The 20,553-nt window shown below is 40.6% G+C and overlaps 1 protein-coding gene across 6 annotated transcripts in view; it reads left to right on the forward strand.

Annotated features, from left to right (window-relative positions):
- Positions 1 to 20,553, forward strand: part of b3gat1a (beta-1,3-glucuronyltransferase 1 (glucuronosyltransferase P) a) — an 83,130-nt gene that overhangs the window by 53,522 nt on the left and 9,055 nt on the right. The window contains exons 3-6 of one of the 6 annotated variants that reach the window (XM_085795097.1): positions 6,769 to 6,943; positions 11,477 to 11,619; positions 14,290 to 14,361; positions 14,467 to 14,978. In XM_085795097.1, coding sequence (XP_085651223.1) covers positions 11,508 to 11,619; positions 14,290 to 14,361; positions 14,467 to 14,978 — 696 coding nt within the window. In that variant the 5' untranslated portion in view covers positions 6,769 to 6,943; positions 11,477 to 11,507. The remainder of the gene's footprint in view (positions 1 to 6,768; positions 6,944 to 11,476; positions 11,620 to 14,289; positions 14,362 to 14,466; positions 14,979 to 20,553) is intronic. The other 5 variants (XM_085795101.1, XM_085795100.1, XM_085795098.1 and 2 more) reach the window with 5 other exon arrangements.

The raw sequence follows: 20,553 nt of genomic DNA on the forward strand, positions 1-20,553 counted from the left end.
TCAGCAGCACTGTCACTTCATTGGATCAAATCCCCCAGGTTTAATTAACGATGATCAGATTCATAATTATATATATTTTCCCTCCACAAGGGCATATAATTGGGAGACTTTGACACTGGGGAATCTTTAATCGGAGAAATCCATGGTCTAACCCTCATTAAGCAACTCAGAACTCAGCAGCGCTAGCATGCTGAAGTCTGAGAGCGAGAAGGTGCTGCAGAGAGTTGGACACCTACTGTAAACCCCCATTCAGGAAGCAGGCTTTAATTAGCTAACGAATCAGGGGGCTTCCTCTGTCAACCTTTGACCTTATGCTGAGGCATAATAAGTCTGTTCGCAGTGCGAGGCATGTCACATGCCGTCGAAATCAATGCCCTGTACACCAAAACCACATTTAATGAGATAAACGCTGTGCTGTCCCTTTCATTGTGAGAAACTGTTGAAGTCCACATTCATGAATCATCCCCTGAAGCTTTCCAAAGGTTGTGCTGTATTGATTAAGCGTCATTTGCAACAAAAGCCTCTGCTTCATGATTGATGTTGTTTGTCATGTTGATGGCACACAAAGGATTCAAAGACATCTTACTGTATAATATACCGTATAACCAAACCTCTTAAGGCAGCAATGAGAAGACCTTTAAATAAAAAATATAGCTCCTGTACCTTATTCATTCCCTTGTTTCTTACTGATAAATAACTAATGAAAAGCAGCTTCGATGACCAGTCAACACCTGTATGTATTGTAAAAATAAAGCAATAAACGGATGACAATAGAATAAAGAATTTGACATTTTGGGAAATGCAGTTTTTTAATCTAGTAAAGACCATAGAATACCTGTCTCATATAGAATTGACACCTGTAGTCCGTTATCTCACATTAGCATAATCCCGGCTAGCCCGGCTTTGATCAAAAAAACTGCTGATCAGCAACTCTAGTCAACAGCCTGAAACACATTTGGTTAAGGTTCAACTTTATTTATCCTCGAGGGGAAATTCATTTGTCACAGCAGCATAAAAAGAGAAACAGGACATATGAGTACTAAATATATAAATCAAAACTATATAAAATTGTAGGCTACAAAATATAGAATACATAATTTTTGAAGCACAATAAAAATGTGAATGACAATTACATGACCTTGTATCCCTGTTTCCCATTATGATCGGTTGACTATAGTTTTACCTGCTTGGATAACTAGCTGTATGTGATGTGATCTCCAGTAGAAGTCACGTGATTAAACTGAGGTTTGAATTTGTTTAAGTGTGAGTCTAAGATGCTTTCTGAAACTGTTTAATCTTAAAATATTCAGTTTTAGGTTTAAAGTAGCTACACCAAAGACAACTACTGTATCTCTGACTGACTAGGAGTAGCTATGATGATGATGATGATGATATGCGGTGTCCTCCCCAAGATGACATCTCTCTTGACTCCGTTCTGATCAGAGCTGAGCTGCGTTGACCCAACATGGCAGGTCCAGGTCTCGGTGGCAGCCTCTCTGCAATGCTGGCGGTGCTCCTTGAGTTACCTCAGCCAGCTATGAGAGGCTACGTCGGCGTCGCGCTCCCCGGTCCAGCATTGGAAATGTGCCCTGGGTGAGCCCGACCATAAATTAGTCAGGCTAAGTTAAGGGCGGGTTGCGTTAGGCTTTCCCCTGCGGATATCGGCAGAGGAGAACCTGCCTGAAGGTTGCCGCTCTTAAATCTTTTATCATTGCTGAGGCAGCCTGATCCAGGCATGGATCGGGGCCATCAATCAGGGCCAATGTTCACAGCTAATGGCTTATTCAAGTTTTCCTGACAATACAAAACAGCCGTCCTCATCTAAATCAAGCACGGGAAACAGTACTCGTTACAGTTCTAGCTAATTTTTGTATCAAACAAAAAAATTACAGTGATAGCGGCATATGAGAAAATCAGTTTGATTCCAGATTGACAGGATATTTGTGACCTATCAATCACGCTTTCACACACTAAATAATTCTGAATTAATGTTACTATTACAGTCATTGCCAGTCAGCATGATTTACAGCGAACTTAAGAATATGACACGGTCGTAAACAACATAGCAGTCTTTCCTCTCACAGGCCACCACAGTGTTTATACAGTAGCTGTCTTCCCTGCAATGCTATTATTAGCTTGAAGCGCAACGCACAGGCTTGTTTCATGAGAAGGGATCAGATTTTGAAGAGCGCTCCGTGGCAGGTGTGAATCGGATTGATAGGGCAAGTAACACAAAACTAGCACAAAGACGACCTTTCTCTGAACCCAGACCTTGAATATGAAGCAAGAACATGGCAAGGCAGAACTAGACCATCCCCCCCATTTGTATAATTGAAAGGGTGGAGACGCCCAGCTTCAACACGAGTCGCTTGAGGATCCATGACAGCTTTTTGCCTGTTTTAAATCCTAGAACTTTAAACACCCTTGTTAACAGCATGAAAAGCAAAAATAATTGCCAGCTCTGCTCGAGATTTCAAATTAACAATTAATTAAAAAATGAATTAATTGTACATTATGTCATCAGCTCCTTCTCTGCCCACAAATGAGTTTAATTAGTTTGTGAGGAAAAGACACAAAGATTCAAACCAATTCAATTCTCTGTGCACCTTGACTGCACTAACAAGGCAGAATCTGATAGTTTCTCTTTTTTTTAAAAGTTTACCAGGGCAGAGGGGAAAAGTAATATTGAGCATATGGTTAAAGTTTGACATTGACAGTATACTGAATGCATATGCTAATGTGTTCTGCCTGCAATACAGGCATGTGCTACAACATGTGAGTTATGTTTTTCATGTGTGTGAGTTAGTTACATCAAACCAGTGTCACCAAGCCAAATGCTTATACATTATTATACTTGGTGATGATGTTATGATGATTCTGTGCCTTCAAACCTGAAACCAGGACTATGTGGGAAGCGAGACATCAGCAAAAGCTTAGACGGATCGCCTCCTCCTGGCTTACTTTGCTTCAAAAGCAATTAAGCCTGTTCGAATCAATGCCCACAGATTCAAAATTCACTTTTAATGACACCTCTAGGTGAGGCTGTTTTTTGGGACTGTGACAGCAACATCGATAATGATGTATTGCGGTGACTTCTCCTCTAAGATTCCCCAGATAACCCTGAAAACTGTTCTGGGCTTTACCAAGTCGGTCGGGGGCCAATGAATTCATAAATGAAAGTGAATGATTGGACATACCAGGGCTCACTATCTCCAGAGAGATCTTCTCTTCCCTGCGGACTGCAGAGTACATCAAAATGATGCCATGACAAAGCAAGCAAGGAAAAGATGATGTTGTTATTGGTCCTCGGGAAATGGGGAGGGATGGTCAGGGCTGAGGGAGCTCAGAAGTCAGAGGGAGACTCCATTACAAACTTAGAAACTTTACCCCTGGTCCATCTTTGAAGACTTTGCTTTACAAATCTGAGGAGGAGAGGAAAGAGGGAGAGGAAGGGAGTCAGCAGTGTTGACCTCACGGCTGTGATATATTTCTCACTCTTAGAAACTATGCAATAAAGGATCAAAATTTAGTGCCGGATGTCTGTAAAAATATTGTTTAAACCCAGACAACAGTAGGCCAATGCATATTTCAACATGTAGCACATTTTATGTTAAAATACATATAAACATGTGTGGAGACTGTAGAGTATTAGAAGAATTTACTTGAGTCAGGTTGACACAGGTTGGCTGTCATTTTTAGCAAAGTTCAGGATGTTCCACTGAGGAAGACCATGTAAAAGGGGAAAGAACCTTGAAAGAGACCTTGAGGTTTTCTTTTTATATTTGGTACAAATGGTAAAACTTCAAAAACGTCAGAGTTCTTTTACCGTGTGTGGCAGATTAAATGTTTCTTGTCCTTTCTGTCCCACAAAGAAACATTTTTCTGTTCCAGTTCTGCCCTGACAACTAGCTACAGATTAAATGATGCTTTCCAAACCCAATTAAGATAGATTTAAAGGACTATTCAAATGATTCTATATCATGCTTCATTTGTATTTCAAGTACGTAGGTTTAAAAGTGATTTCCTTTAAAGTTACTGTAGAATATTAAGTGTTCACTGTACAGATGTTGTGTTGCATGAAAGAATCTTTTGCCTAGTATCTTTAAAAAAAAAAAGCCAGCCGGGCCCATGCCAGCTACAGAGAGGCTATGTTTCATCATCTCTGAGGAAATAAAACCATATAAGCCCTACACAGGAACAATATGGGAATTACCACTCAGTTGAAGTATTCATGAATAGACTGCTGTAATGATAATCATAAAATCAATGATCGTAAAAAGAGGCCTGCTGTGTTTTGTAACACATGAGGTCTTAAAACAAGAGAGAACAGTAGAGATCGAACCCACTGTTGTCCACATTTCCAACCATTTTTATCACATAGTATAATTTTCTCTGACACACTTGAACCCACTGGCTAAACGTATTGTTCCCAACATCACCCCGCCCAACAGTACAAGTACAACAATTTTCACACGTGGCATTGTTGCTGTGATTCTTTATTAATCAGTGGCAGGTGTTCTCTTCACAGCTGGTTAAACTCGTGCTGATGTGAGAGGATGTCAAGCGTCATTGTTTGCCATTGGCTGCTGCAGTCCGTAGTGTGGGCTCGGTAGTATTCTTGCCACATCATACAAGTCAGATGCCACAGACACAAACAGGCCACCTGGATGCTTGTATGGTATGGGAGCCTTGCTGTTAGGCTACTGTATGTGCTGGTGTTACCTGCTTCTTTTTATTTACAGTGTGATGACATAAGAACAAAAAACCCACCAACACCTGATTATAAATTGACTGATTAGGGAGTAACTGCCAATAAAAATCGACGATGTGTACAATGTGCTGTGTTGTGAATTTCAAGATCAACATTGATGCTTGCAGCTCTGTGTGGCTCTGGCTAACATGGCAACAAGCTCATAATGACAATGCTAAGGAATTGTTCAACATTTTGGGTGTTGATTTCTTTCCAAAATATTATGAGAAGGTCGCTACTCTACTGTAGATTTCAAACTGATTTTTAGTGGTTACTGTACACACCGGTGTTCACCATCTTAGTTTTATCTGTTAGTATGCCATGCTAAATTCGCTAATTAGCACATAACACAAAGTTCAGCACAAGCCAATGGGAGTCTCTTTAATTTTGCAGGAATGTTTCTTGCCAACTAAAATTGTGCACCAAAGCAATCACTATGGTTATCACAGTTCACTCCAAAATATTGTAAAAAGAGAAGGCACGCATAATTTCAAGTTAAGTCTCTCTATAAAAATAAGACCTGAAACAATAGCCTAACCTTGGATGGCTTGAGTCACCTTACGATTCCTCCATTTAAAAGATGAAAATCAACTGCACTCCCATGACAAAACAACCATTTTCAACTCTAAACGTTAACGTACACACAGCAACATTATAGGCTATGAGTTTCTGCTCCCCTCAGCTGGCAGTGCCTCTTTTGTTTTCCCAAATATTTTCTCTCAAAAGTGTTTAGCTCTGAGACACAACATTGGCCTGTTGGAGGGTCTGGGATTTTGGCAGGTTGTTGTACGATATTGTGTTTCCTCCTGTTTAGCTCCATCACAGTGCACAGAAGAGAGGAGCGTGTTATGGAGAAATCACAGCGACAACGCTGTCATTGCAAGCTTGCATGCATGACAGTACCTGGCAGCAATTGTAAAGCCTTTCTAGCGCTGCTGTTTAGTTATTTTTTTTTGTCACAGTTCTTGCTTGTCACTGTCATAAAAAGAAAATACTGCAGAATCTGCACAAACCCATGAAGACCATTTCTCATATTCATGCTTTATTTCTCTTTCCACACAACTGATGTCAACCTTCAGATGCATGATCCTTCAGTTCGAGTAGTTGGACAATCAGTCAGGGCAATCTGTAAATAGATTGTTCTGACATTTAACATCAAAGCACAAAACACCCAATGCTACATTAATGGGTCACACGTAATTTGCCCTTTTATACAACATTGTGCCTCAATAAAATAATTCTAGGAAATCCTGCTGTTAATCCCTCAAAACATACATATTTGCACTTTTTATGGTTTTATGTCACAAAGCCTCTAAAAAAAAATAAAAAAAAAACTGTCCTAGGCCATCCAGTTCTGGAGCTGATGCAGCGTGCAGACATCACTGGCTGAGTGAAGCATAAGCCTCCATAGAAGCAGCGTTCCCTCAGATGTATTTGAATAAGACATGATGCCAGTTTATTTTTGTAACATCCCCCACCCCAGACTGTTGGCAAGCGGCAGCGTTGTGACTAACCCTCTTGCAGTTTCCACATTAGAAATACAAAAAAAAGAAAGATAAATGCACAGTGTGTCTGCACAGTTCATATTGGTGTCAATTAAATAAAATCATATACAAATATATACAGTATTTGAACATTTCACACGTGAACCGGAACATTGCATTGTAAAGCACAGCAGTGGGAGACTCCCAGCTCCCTGATGTGCATCAAGATTAGGGTTATTTACATGATCCGAATGCACATGTGCTCTGCTTCACTTGCAGCCCAGGCTCCTTGATGCTGAATAATGAATTGATGTCACAAACAGGCGCACCACTCATGAAGGTGTCCATGGCTAAGAGTCTCTATATGGCATGTTACTCTCAGACTCGGTCCAAGCTGCTATGTTTAAAAGTGTCCTTGAGAGCTCCTGGCTGGTGTGATTGAGAGAAGTGAGGGAGGGGGTGGGAGGGATTCTGTCATCGCTCTGTGATCTATCATCACTGAATCACACTCACTGAAATGTCCTTATCTTCCAGGTCTGGACTTGGACTTGCCTGTCTGCGTGAGTGGACACGGCAAAAGGAAGAGGCAAAGGACATGGTCGGCTGACGTGACATGGAGCATGTCACTGCTACGTAGCTCGTCCAGTATGCAGTGTGGCCTTCCCAGCTGCGCATCACCAGTGGTGCCATGATCCAGTTATAACTGTGGGTAAGCATCCAAGGCATTCATATGATTACATTAATAATATGCGAGTAATGTTGGTAAAGGGACATTCGCTTGTTTTAAACACAGTCAGTTTACCAGTGACAAAGAATGTTGAACCTGTGACAAAGAATTTATCAGAGGGGAGCTTTGTCAAGTCTGAATAACCTTTTACTGTTTGAATGTAGTGTTTTTGACCCACATTGGTAACTAAAGGTCTCAGCCTTTGCTGCTTTATTAGTTTGTCTCATGTAAGTCCTTCAACTTTATGGAAGTGCAATGATTTGCTGGGGTACCTCTTCTAAAGGGCATTTCTACAGTCACACTGGTGTCTGTAAAACGCTGGAAAAACAAGACAGAACCAAAAACCCTAGTCTACGGGGACCATAGCAAGATCCACAAAATTAGGGATTTGTATGTTAAATGCTTGTTTTAAACTGTGGATAATTTAATTTCAATTTATTGTGTATAGCAACGGATCAGTATGTGACGCGTATGTGAATGTGTATTCAGTGTGATATTGTGAATATGAAGGCAAAGTCAAATTTCCCCCACAGGGACAATAAAGTATATTCTATTCTATTCTATTTGAATCACCTCAACAGCTCATTTTTGCTCATGCCAATAAATCTCCTGCTAGGGGCTTTTGAGGGCTTGTATAACCTGTTAGCCACTTCTCTGAACATCTTGATGAAAAACTTTTCAATTCTGTGACAAAGGAACTGTATTTGCTTAATAAAGGGGAACCCTCGCCCCTCAGTGCTGTGGCCCACTTAGAAGCTCTGCCAACCAATAAACCAATAACGGCAGCTACTCATGACGTATCTAAAATGTCAGTCTGCAGCTGCTTCTGGAAAATCAGATACCACTGAAGAAGAAAGTGTCAGCAAGCCCACAAAATCTCAGGGAATACCACAGAGTTGGGTTACACTACAGCTGATTAAGGCTTGTAAAAGTGTCCAAATCTCCACAGAGAACTTCGTCATGTTGACCAATTAAAGCACCTTTAGAGGATAGGGGCTTTGGCAAAGTGGGTCTGTGCCTCCTGGGTCCATGCTCAGGGCCAGTTTGTTCAGTGACAGTTTTGTCAGTTTACTGGACTCGAAAGCAGACTCAGGTGAGGCATGAAAAGTGGTTTGAATGGAAAAACTGTGGGGCTAGAGGAGGCTGGTGGCAGGCAGAGGGAGATTGGAGCTGGTGGAAATGTCCACCTGCTGTGGTTTGGGTTGAATGGCAGCTATAGCCTACTGTAGAGGTTCTTCTGTTGAGGAGGTGATGGCACATGCAGGCTGGAGAGAGCGCAAGAAAATGCACAAGCACGACTTTCAAACAGCTACAATGGAGCATAATGAAATCTCTCACATAAAGTGGATTTGCCAAGAGCATAGCAGACTGAGTAATCTGGCAACGAGCACAGAGTCAGCCAAGGTATTTCGACTGCAGGCTCGATGAGGAGATGAATTGCGGGTTAGGAGATGAGCCAGGAGTCAGCAGAGGGAAACCACACCCACAAACATACGCCGCGACACAATAGGAAATGACTGTATTTGCCTCTCATCATAGGATGTAAGATAATTTTCTCTCTAGTGAAATATCTGTATTTAGTGCAATGATAAAAAAAGATCTAAAAGGCCTATTTTTCATCATCTGTAGCAATTACGTGATCAAACCTTTTTAGTTAACAAAAGCTCACAGATTACTTTTCTTCATGTGGCGCTGGAAGATTATGCACCTTCAAAAACATGGCTTAAAGGAAGACATTCACTGGGTTTATCTATCACTGCAATTCCCTCATTCAAGAGTTTGGCATGTGGGTAATGTAATTTTCTTTACAATTCATTGTACTTCAGTATAAGCATGCAGGACCAAGCGCAGTAATATTTCCCTCAGAGGACTTTGCTGTAAATAAGAGCTTTAAAACTCAGCACAACCAATTTCGTTATCAGTGGAAACCACTTAATGTGGTGTTGGGTTTGTGTCAGAATTATTCCTACCTGATGGCTTCAGCATTAATGGTGTATTTATTTACAGAGCGCAATAAACATAATTGGCTTGTACGCGTATATTAAGCCTCAATATACTGCCGCCTTCCCTCAGCAGTGGGAGCGGGCTCACTGTGGGAAACATGATGACTTGCTTCCTCAAGTGTGAAGCTTAAATGAATATGCCAAACACCTGTGCTTGTTTTTTCCTTTGTTTAATTGAGCAGATCAGTTAATAACTGCATTTTTGCACTGAGCTCAGCATAGTTCAATGTAAATGAGCTTTGTAGGGAAATACAGAGGACACTGAAATATAATACATTTGGAAACAAAAGAACTACACCATATTTGTCAGACAAATTATATTAATGTTTGTTGAGACCGTTTTAGAAATATTGATTCAACTTAATGTTCATTTTATTCTAGCTATATATACTGGCATTCATGTCATTACACTTATTTCTAGAAACACAGTTTAAGATCCGTTTTATTATTCAAATAAAATGCATTATTCATTTTTATTTTATTTCAATTTTTACAAATTAATTTCTTGCAGAAAATAGTCTACCGAAAGAGGGGGGGGGGTGTTTCATATGGAACATCCTTTGTGTGTATAAAATATTAAAAGAGGAGTGAGTGACAGTCCTTTTATTGCCCAAATCTTTACAGGCTCAATCCTTCACTTCTTTTTTTCCAACTAGGCTATATAAATTTGAGTAGCTACAGTTTACTATTATTGGCTTTAACTCGTTTGCTGTATCATGACAGCTGATGGCTAAACAAGAGGCAGTGGTCTAGTCGTAGCTTAGCAACCGTTACTAGGCAGAGCAGCTCTGAGAAGCTGTTACTCTGCTCCTGTTAACACATCTTTACCAAACACGAACTATGTTTGGCTGTGTTTGTGACATTAAAGAAAAGAAAAGAAAAGACAGTCATTAAGGACGAGCACTAAATATTTCCAGTGCTGTAAAGATTTATGGTAAGGTGTCTAAAGATAGCCTAACATTTTAAATTGTTGTTGCTGTTAGCTTCTCTGAGAAGATGAAATGGTTAGCCTCATTTCAAAGTAATATAATTATTCATAGTAAATATAAATTAAACTAAACTAAAAGTAAACTGGACAGAAGCTAGCCTATTAGGCTATTAACCAGCACAAACAACTAACGTTAACCTACTGTCTTGATTAGCTAGCTTGCTACAGTTGCTAAAATAGGCTATGTTGTGCTTAAAAAATAATAATTAACTTACTTTCAAGCAGCAAACATGCAAGGTATCAAATTAAACTGCCAAGTCATGACAAGAAAACAGAAGAGTGTAGTGGCAGGAATTATAAATTGGGTGTGGCTTTGCTAACAGCACCATAGTATTGAAGGTAGCTTAATTAAATGAACAGGTGTCCTTATCATTAGGCATTGATGGCACAGTAAATGACCCTTTCTACAGTATTATAAAGCACAGACATGTGATTTGTGTGTATCCTTGGTCTGGTGTTAGGTAGAGTAAACATAAAAACAGGATAGAAAATATCAATTATCAATCAATAAATAGTGATGATAATGAAAAAGAAAAACACATTTCAATCAACTTGAGAGCGATAGCAGGTTGGAGTCTGGGTGGGCTGACTCATAACCCATCATTTCCATTTACGTCTAAAATTGCACCTTTTAAAGGAGAAGGGAGTTATAGCCTGTGTCATTAAAAGTAGCATTAAGCAGAGGAAAATTGCAATGCCATATAAACAGCACAGACAGTAAAAAAACAACAAACAAAAAAACAGGATATTTATGAGATAAGAAATATATTGACTTTCCTATGTCTCTTAGACTCAAAAACCAGTGCCTTTAGCTTTACTGAGGAAGATTGTTTTAAATAGCATGTAGCTTTAAGAAGAGGTCAATTTAAAGAAGAGCCATATTTCAGTTTATGTTTGGTTAATTTCTTTCATGCTGTAATTAGATTTTTCAAATGGATACAAAGCTGAACCAAATGATGTGGACACAGAGGGAAGGGCACATTTGCCAAGCAGTCAACCCACAGTCTGGTGACATAGTTTCCTGCCATTTGGCTGCTGAATAGTTTCAGCACCGGGCATGAAGTCACGTCCCTGTTCTCAGCAATGGCACCAATGAGCTCACTGGTTTGGCAGAGTGGAAGCTCCTGCTCTGTGGCATCCTCCGGTGGCTTTGACCTTCCTTTCATTGGCTGGCATGCTTAGTTACTGCTTTTAATTGAATTCTGTACAGATATAAAAGCATTCATCTGCTCCATTGTCTCAATCATAATGTGTTGTGGCAAGACTGCTTTAATGCAACTGACTGGCAGCAAAATACTTTATATCATTCAGTTTTTTGTGTCAGTGGTATTCTTCTTCTCTCCTTATATTATGCTATATATGTAAACGGTATTTTTTTTATTTGCAGTTAATTTAGTGACATACTGTAGTGTCTGTGTCTGAAACACACTGATATTTCAAAGAAAGTTTTGTGTTTCACTTGACTTAAAAATCTTGTATGTTATAAGATGTTAAATAACAATACATCTTTCTTTTTTTCTCCAGGTAATGCCGAGCCAAATAACCAATCCTGGAGATGCCGAAGAGAAGAGATATTCTTGCCATCGTGTTGATCGTGTTACCCTGGACTCTGCTCATCACTGTTTGGCACCAAAGCGCTATAGCTCCACTCCTCGCCATCCGCAAGGGTAAGCAGTGCACTGCACTTCACAGACGATATCAAACCTGAAGTGGGTCCTCAAATCTAACACTGCACTTCAGGTTTAGACGACAGGCCGTTCATTTAGAGGCACTCACTGGCCATGACCATCAGCTTCATCAGATTTCAATAACACTTGCTCAGTCATTGTAAACCTCACCAGTGTGGATTGTTTAGGAGTTACCATCACATTTACACATTCATACCTTTAGCAGTTATTTCTGTTATGTTCAATCTTTCAGCTGAAATGGAATTAATTGTTCAGCTGTTTCTAGTCTGCTTATAATACTTGCCCAATGCAGTATTTTACAAACTAGTGTCCTCTCACAGTATTCACAGTTTATTCACATGCCTTCAATCCATCTTTTTGTTTGATGACTGCTCTCAGATTAATTGATTTTGGTTCAACCATTTCACCAATTTAGAAATCCATTTTTAGAGTTTGTTAATCAGCAAATTAGAGTAATAAATGTGTGTCTGCTTGATTAACTTTATGGAATATCTAGCATCCACGTATAATAATGTGTTTCATGTTTGCACACCAGTCTTAGTCATTAATACGCACTCATGAGCTTTCCAATCATCCCCCATAGACCACAAACCAACAGTGCGAAATGTCAAGTATGCTGCAGAGTAAACAAACCCAAATTAAAGCGACAGCAAATCAATAAAGTGCTTTGCCCTGTTCTTATAATGCCATGAATGCACATACAGGGGTTAACAAACCAAACAGATTTGCACAACTGACCTGAAGCAGTCTGGACTGCAGAGTTAGTGTGAATTATTTTCAATTGTGTAGGTTTTCAAGTTATTGAAACACTTAAAGCAATTATGGGAAGCTTTCTATTTTCTCTCGGCCAAGTATTGAGATTTTATGGTAAAGGTTTCTACAGGACACAATGAAGTGTAAAAATTGAAAATATATTTTTTGTCAGTGCTATCTGACCCAGCTCTACCCGCTGGTGTCCTTTTGTGTACTCTTAAAAGAGAATCAAGAGAGTTTTTTCTTTTTTTTTTTTTTGGCAGCATCCTCGCTGGCAGCCTCTGTCGAACATCTGGCCATCAGCAGATTGTGTTAATCTATGTGCTGCAGAAAAATCCCGGGCAGAGCGGTGACAAAGATTGCCATTAGTTGTGGCACAATGAAAATAAATTAACAACATTAATGAATCTATAATCACAGTCTATTCATCAAGACCAAAAGACTGGGGCCAAAGTATCACAGCCTTTATCACTAGTGTCAGCTCTGACTGATTCATCACTGTTTACATGTAAGTCCTGAGTAAGAGGTTACATTTTTCAAAAATGACATTAATATAGTCCCACAAGTGCTGGGATCTTTTACAATCATGTGCCATGAATGACAAATAGCTAACGTGATCATAAAGGCTGACTAATAATAGAGTGTCCCTGAGCATACATAATTTTACACACTGATTCTCCTTAATGCCACTCCGAAACAGTTTCCTGTGAAAAGGCAATACTCAACATCGCCTCTTCCACTCCACTTCATTTTGAACACCCCCTGAAAAATCTTGTTTGTGCTGCTCTCACTTTCCTGCGGTGATGTGCAGGTGCACCTCGGGACACTGTGATACCACTGTTGGGTGTGGTTAGTTAGTAAGTGCTGCTGCTTTTCAGCCTCGTGTTACAGTTGTTCTCGAGTTAGCATCCTAACCTAAAACCAAAAATGAGCCCTAAAATGAAAATGAAATTGTTAAGGGCCCTGGACCACACACTGACTTCATGATATACATTTAATTCATGCACGTCTTTGCTGGGAAGAAAGAAAGAATTTGTGTTTTCTGCCTAAAGCATAAATAATTTTCTTCGTCTGCAAAGTGGGTGTGTGGTTTTGTCTGCAGGGGTCAAGGACGCAAAAGGGAATAAAGACAGAATACCAAAAAAATAGCAAGATGAAAATTCTTGTCATGTCTGGCCAGATCTTCAGAAATGTCTTTTAAAAAAAATATAAATTCCCTTTACCACTGTACTATGCAATGCAAAACTATAATGTAGCCTATTATACTATTCTGCCGTGGTGTGCTGTGCAGTACCATGCTGTGTTGTACTGTAATACTATACAGTATACTGCAGTATAGAGTCATTAAGAATGTATCACATTTTTTATATTTTGCCAATTTTTGCTGAAATAGCTTTTAACCTTTTAATTTGTTTGAAAAGCAGTAGATCTCTTGCCCGCTCATGATCACCAACAAGTGAAAACGATGTATAATCATTTTGTTGCAACTTGTTTACAAAAGCTTTCAGACTGCAAGTTCACTGTAGCAATGAAAGACATTCTTGGGCATCGATTAAAGTCAAATGCATTTAACCAGCAAACACTAGGACTTCCTGAATTCAGCCGAATTCAGCAACTCTGCTGTATGCCTGTGTTTACTGAAGAAAAGTAACAGCATCCTGGAGGAATGGAGGTGGAGAGGCAAGCTGATGAGGGGGTCTGTGGTGGAACATAAAAAGAGGGCCACTGGATCCACATACCCACATTTTTCTTTTCTTTATTTCTCTATAAAGAAAAACCCAAAGGCAACGCTTGGGGAATAGCAAGGCTCACGTCTCCCCTCCTTCGTCTTTCCCCCTGTCTCTCTGTCCATCAGCTGTGTTATCCTCTCACGGTGCTTGCTTTCACTTTTTGCAGCCTGTCACCACCTAGTAAAAGAGATCTTTATCATTCCAGAGAGGCTTGCAGTCCGCCACCACCGGCTCTCAGGTACACTTTACCCCCATTGGGTTTAAGTCACCTGAGGCAAATATACAAAGGACAGCCCAAGGTTGCACTAATGCCTTACATGTCCTCTTATCCCCAAATCTGCAGATGATGGCGTCGAGGGCAAGAGGGAGGCGGGCGGCCAGGCGCAGGACTCCAAGGAATACTGTGCCTCAGATAAGGACATTGTGGAGGTGGTGAGGACAGAGTATGTATATACACGGCCTCCGCCCTGGTCCGATGTGCTGCCCACCATCCACATCATCACCCCCACGTACAGTCGACCGGTGCAGAAAGCGGAGCTGACGCGGCTGGCAAACACCTTCCTCCATGTTCCCAATCTACACTGGATCCTGGTGGAGGACTCCCAAAGGAGAACGCCTCTTGTTACGCGGCTCCTTCGAGAAACTGGGCTTAACTACACCCACCTCAATGTGGAGACGCCCAGGAACTATAAGCTGCGGGGTGACACGCGGGACCCCAGAATCCCCAGGGGGACCATGCAGAGGAATCTGGCCCTGCGGTGGCTGAGGGAGACCTTCAACGCCAACAGCAGTCAAGCTGGGATCGTCTACTTTGCTGATGATGACAACACATACAGCCTGGAGCTGTTTGAGGAGGTTAGTGCTGATGTGCAATTACTAATTTCTTTTTTTTTTTACTCCTTACTTTCTCTGTTTTTATATTTGGAATTCAAATATGACATGACATGTGGGTGCTAAAGCCATTTTAAGTTTCATCTCAAAACAATATTTTATTTGTAGGAAAACTGACACATAGCTAGCAACATAATATGCTGTGCACAATATTGTTTATCCAATATAAAATATTTCTCAATGCAATGCTGTGGTGAGTGTGTAGTTGCAGTGTTGCATTAGGGAACACTGACAAGAATACACACACATAGCTAAATTAAATTTATTTCCTACTTTATGCATGAACGTTAAAGTCTACCTTATATATATAAAACTTAATCTTACTCCAGAACCTAACCTTCTTATTTAATACAAACTCTGTCTGCACCATTATTAAAAATTCTCAAGCTCAGTCTATCTTTTGAATATTACACCAAGCTGATGCCCACCTGAGTTTCAGAAAAACAAACCATGTGTAGACCAAACAGTGAGTAATTCAGGGAGCCTGGGAGATTCTCAGACACTGAGGCTGGCTGGTTCTGCCTGGTTGGAAAGCTTGAAAGCTCAGCAGCCATTCATCTGACAGAGGAGTGACTGCCACTGATCAATACATTGACCAGAATAAGATGCATGGGCTGTAGGAAGGATTGAGGTGGACCATCATATAATTTTTACCTTTTGGTGTTATATTTTAAATGCATGAGAGATCAAATCCTGTAACTGAAGTTCAATATGAAGGTCCGTATGAGGTGGAAGATATAGTATATTATAGGACACTTCCCAGCCACATACTGTACTGCAGGCATCTGTGGTATAAGGGTGGTTAAACAATAAATCCTCAGTTACTTGGGGCATTTTTTAGCTCTTAACAAGCATAGTCACTGATCTGGAACTAGTGGAAAGAAGTTTGGCCATGTAATCAGTACATCTCAGGCCATCCATCTTGACATGAGTTGAATTACCTGAGAGGACACGGTCTGGGTCCTCTGAGTATTAGCCTCAAGTCTTGTTAGCAGTGCAGACAGGGTCCGTAGTAAATGGAGTGCCGGGTATTGACGGGGCCTGTCATTACCTTTCTCTGGGAATCAGCCGAAGTGCTCCGTCTCCCTCTGAGGCTCTCCATCACCTCCAACAGACCTATTTATGGGCCAGAGTAACAGCCCTGAGGGGGAGTAAGAGAAAGAGAGAGAGAGAGAGTGGGAGAGGTGGAGAGGGAGAGATGGAGGGGGAAAAAAGGAGAAAAAGAGAAGGTGACAGCGAGATAGACAGGAAGCAGACAGCTGACTGCAACTACAGGATAGTTTGCTGACACCACAGTAAAAATTCAGTAGTTTGCTGACACCATAGTGTCTCAGCAGCTTGACACCAGATAGGCATATAAGTAACTCTTTCAGCATGGGAGCACAGTTGCAAAACTGACTTCTAGTAGGTTTATCATTTTGTCCATGCTATTTAATCTAAACAGAGTTTCTTTGAGTATGACGAGTAATTTCAACCCTAAACTAGGGATGTCCCGATCACATTTTTTTGCCCCCGAGTCCGAGTCCGAGTCATTTGATTTTGAGTATCTGCCGATACCGAGTCCCGATCCGATACTTTGGCAATGCAGTAAAGTTTTTAATGTAGATCAACTGTATCATCCCACTATTTTTCTGTTCTTTGTGCTCTACTAGGGATGTAACAATATCACAATCTCACAATAATACTCTACCTCAATAACAAGCCCATGACATTTATTGCAGTATTGTAAGACATGCCATGATATCAAACTCTCAGTGTATATTAGCACAGTAGCTCCACAGTATAATATTAATGCCGTTATCCATAAGTCAACAACAAGAACATTTGGTCAAAAATAAAATAGCTTATCATGTCTTTCTCAATCACCAGCCTCTCTCCCCTGATCCCACCCTCTCCTGCCTTTCTGCCCCCCCCCCCCCCCCCCTCCCTCCTTCTCCCTCACCTCGCTCCTTCTCCCTCACTCACTCACTCCGCTCCTTCTCCCTCCCTCCCTCCCTCCCTCCCTCACCCAGCTCACCTTGTTCCTTCCCCCTCTCTAACTTTAAATAAATACCTGGTTCTGTATCTGCCATCACGCAACACAACGGTAGTTTTTTATTCAACAGTATGAGAAGTTTAACAATGTCCGCGACATCTGCGCGGTCGGTCCGTGTGTCGGTCTCACGTGCGTTACGTCGGACTCGCTCTCAGTAGAAGCTGCAGTGACTGTTGTTGCTGCAGGTGTGTGTAGCGCTCAAACATCAACAACAAGCTGCTTGGAAGTCAGCAGTGAAACAACGCAGCCACACACACACAAACAAACAGTGAGCTGACACGGTGACACGATCGTCTCTCACACTCTCGCAAGCGCCGTCATTTCATATCGTTACTTGTCCGCGACGACGCAGCCACACACACACACACACCGTGGAGCTGTGCGCCACAGACCATGCACAAAACACAAGCACGCTGCACCGAATGCGCGTCGCTTTGGGTAATGAGCGCACATGACGAACGTCTACAGTAAAAGTAATACATCTGAACGCCCCCCATGCGGCCCGTCTTCGCTTTAGACAGATAGGAAAACCCTGACATGTAGATATGTAATATATCCGATTCCTGATCGGGATGTAACGTCCGATTCCGATCGAGTCTGAAACCACGTGATCGACCCCGATTTCCGATCACGTGATCGGATCGGGACATCCCTACCCTAAACTGTAGAAAACAAGTAGAATTTGGTCACATACTGACAAACTGTATCAATAAAAGCAAATAAAAATAATATATGACAAAAACAAACTGTGAAATCACCAGTAAAACCTCAAGTTGTTTAGAAACTAAAGGTTGGTAAGACCAAAGACCAGACAGAGTTGCAATTCCTTTATGCCAATAGGTTGAGAGTCTAAATCTGTGCGTGTCCTCTATATGTATTTTAGTTCTACAATGCAGCTCACAGCTTGTGTTGATATACTCTATAGGTTGACTGTAAAGTAAAAGAGAGGGGTAGTCACTGCAGGAGCACTCTGCTGCAAGAATGCATCACTTTCATTTAACAAACTAACAGCTGTGTTTTATCTCTGGCACATATTGTAAAATCATGGGCAGCTCCTTAAAAAAGTTTTATTCTTTTACAAAAACACCAGAACAACTGTTCAACAAAGATGTTTGCTCAAAAACGGTACATCTAAATTATTCTGACTCTGCTGCTTTGTCACATTAGATGTCTCGTCTGTTTTCATCTTCCATGACAGAGAAGCAAGCAGCCTGCAGTGGCTGGGCATAAAGCTGCCTCATGAATCACCCAGTCTCATATATTTTTTGGTTTGGAGGAATTCAAGGTGTTACAGTACAGTATGAGCTTTTAATAAGACTGCACTAAGATAAACTGTGCAGCGACATTACAAAGTGCCTGCAAAGTGTCCCTCCATCCTTATATCATTAGGTTAAACTGAGGATTGTTGAGGATTAGATTAAAATGATCCAAGACTGTGTTCCTGTCATGTAAAGGAATTAAACTATGAATCGTGTTTAATTGCGTTTCAAAGCAAATTCTAGTACAGAGATTAGATAATTGTATAAAAATGCAAATTTTCTACTACAGATGCATTTTATATTTTCACTGAAGGTGCCCATTGAAATGATACAACCCTGTGTCATGTCTCCCAGCTTTTACTCATATTATTTTACAGTATGAACAACTACTAAAGTTTCATCTGAAAAACAATGGGAAAAAAAGTTCAAGTTTTAAGTCACACCGACAAAACCTGTAATAGTCGAACACTTACTTCACATTTTGCTGCTGACACACTAATTAAACCTAAAAGTAGGTGGAATTAAAAAGACTTAATTGCTAACCACGCTTGTGAGCCGTTCTTTTGCAGCAGCAGCAGCGGTGAGGTACAGTACAGAGCAGCAGGGGTTCACCTCAGCTGCCACAGCCTGACACACACGCAGAACACTTCAGATGACTTCACACAATAGTTTGCAGTCGCCCAAAAAAAAAGAAAAGAAAATCCTGACAGGAATTGTTGTAATTAAACTTCCATCACAGTGCTGCTTATAGAGGACTTTGCTATTGTCGCCACCTTTTCATGCTCACAGTCTCACTCAGACGTTAATTCCAGCACCACCATTAACTACGACTGACTTTGGTACACACTGTTCTTTTAGTGTGTACACTTAATCATGATCATAGATTCATTAATATTCCATATATAATCCAGTAAATAATATGCCATTGCTATTTTTTTTAGGGATGCAAATATCAATTGTTTTCTTTATTTATTAAAGCAGAAGTAAGTGATATATTTGTGTTAATATAAGTCTTAAATAGTTATATCTTCCGACAACAATCACTTACATAGAGTGTTTGGACCGAAACACGGGTCTGTCAGTCACTCTGCTCTGCTCTGAGCCGAAGAGAAAACATTTATTGTATCCTACAGTTTTTATCCAATGAGGAGAGAGAACGGCATGCAGGGCTGTGTGTGCAGCCAAGGAACGCCGTGAATGTGGTGACGTAGCGACGAGGACTGTTATGGTGCGTTCAAGGAAACTCGTATTTTTCCGACCGTGAAGTGGTACCAGTTCGATCTGGTACGAGTTCACCGGTCAGAAGTTACGAGTGGCCGTTATAGTGACTTTCACCGGTAAAACAGGTCGGAAAAACACGAGTGGGTTGCCTGAAACGCTACAAAGTCGTAAGTTGTGACTTGAAGCTGTAATTTACGATTTCAAAAGCCTGCCTGGAACGCAGCATTAGCGAAAACGACCGGACCATTTACTTCTGCTTTAATGTGCAGACTTTCTTTCAGTTAATCACTCAATTCATGAACTAGCCTATACCAAAGAAATATTTAGTTTCTAGTTATATAACAAAGAAAAGCAGGAAATATTGTAGTCTGCAGTTTGTACTGTCTGACAATACATTTTTTTCTTGAAAAGTTACTGAAATTGTTTTGTTTAATCTCTAGCTAATATTTTGATGATATTAACTAAAGGCAATACATTAATATGTTATGCTATCACACCCTGCTCTGCTTCCTTGTCACTCCTATAAATTCTGTAATATTCGCCTATCCAAGGCGTACCCAAAGTAAATTGAATGCTGTTCTTGAACTGTTTGGAGAATATGGATGGGCTTGGTCTCTTTTGAAAGGTATCACTCTGAAGTTTTTCCCCAAACTGAAATAATCACTATAAGTGCTACTATCATTGAGTAATCTAAGTGGGAGCACACTGAATTAGAATGTTTTTATTCTCGCCTGAATTTTTTTGTTGCAATCAGATGCCTGAAGATGAGTGTAGCTGAGAATTTTAGCTGGAAAACACAATGGGACTACAGCATGAAGCCTTACCTGGCCCCAGTTCAAATTTGATAACAATCCTGCTAAAAATGAGTATTTTACACATGTTTTTCTAAGTGTATATCTAGGCGTTTTCCTAAAGTTGCCATTGACAAACAATACATGCGCCAAAGTGCAGCTTTTGCAAAGTTACGCATGAAAATGGCGGTGCTGCCTTTTCCCAGGGACCGTGAATGCAGCACATCGTTCGT

Source organism: Trachurus japonicus, chromosome 13 (genome assembly GCF_045865225.1).
Source record: "Trachurus japonicus isolate A0001 chromosome 13, Traja_1.0".
In the NCBI taxonomy this organism is placed as follows: Eukaryota; Metazoa; Chordata; class Actinopteri; order Carangiformes; family Carangidae; genus Trachurus; species Trachurus japonicus.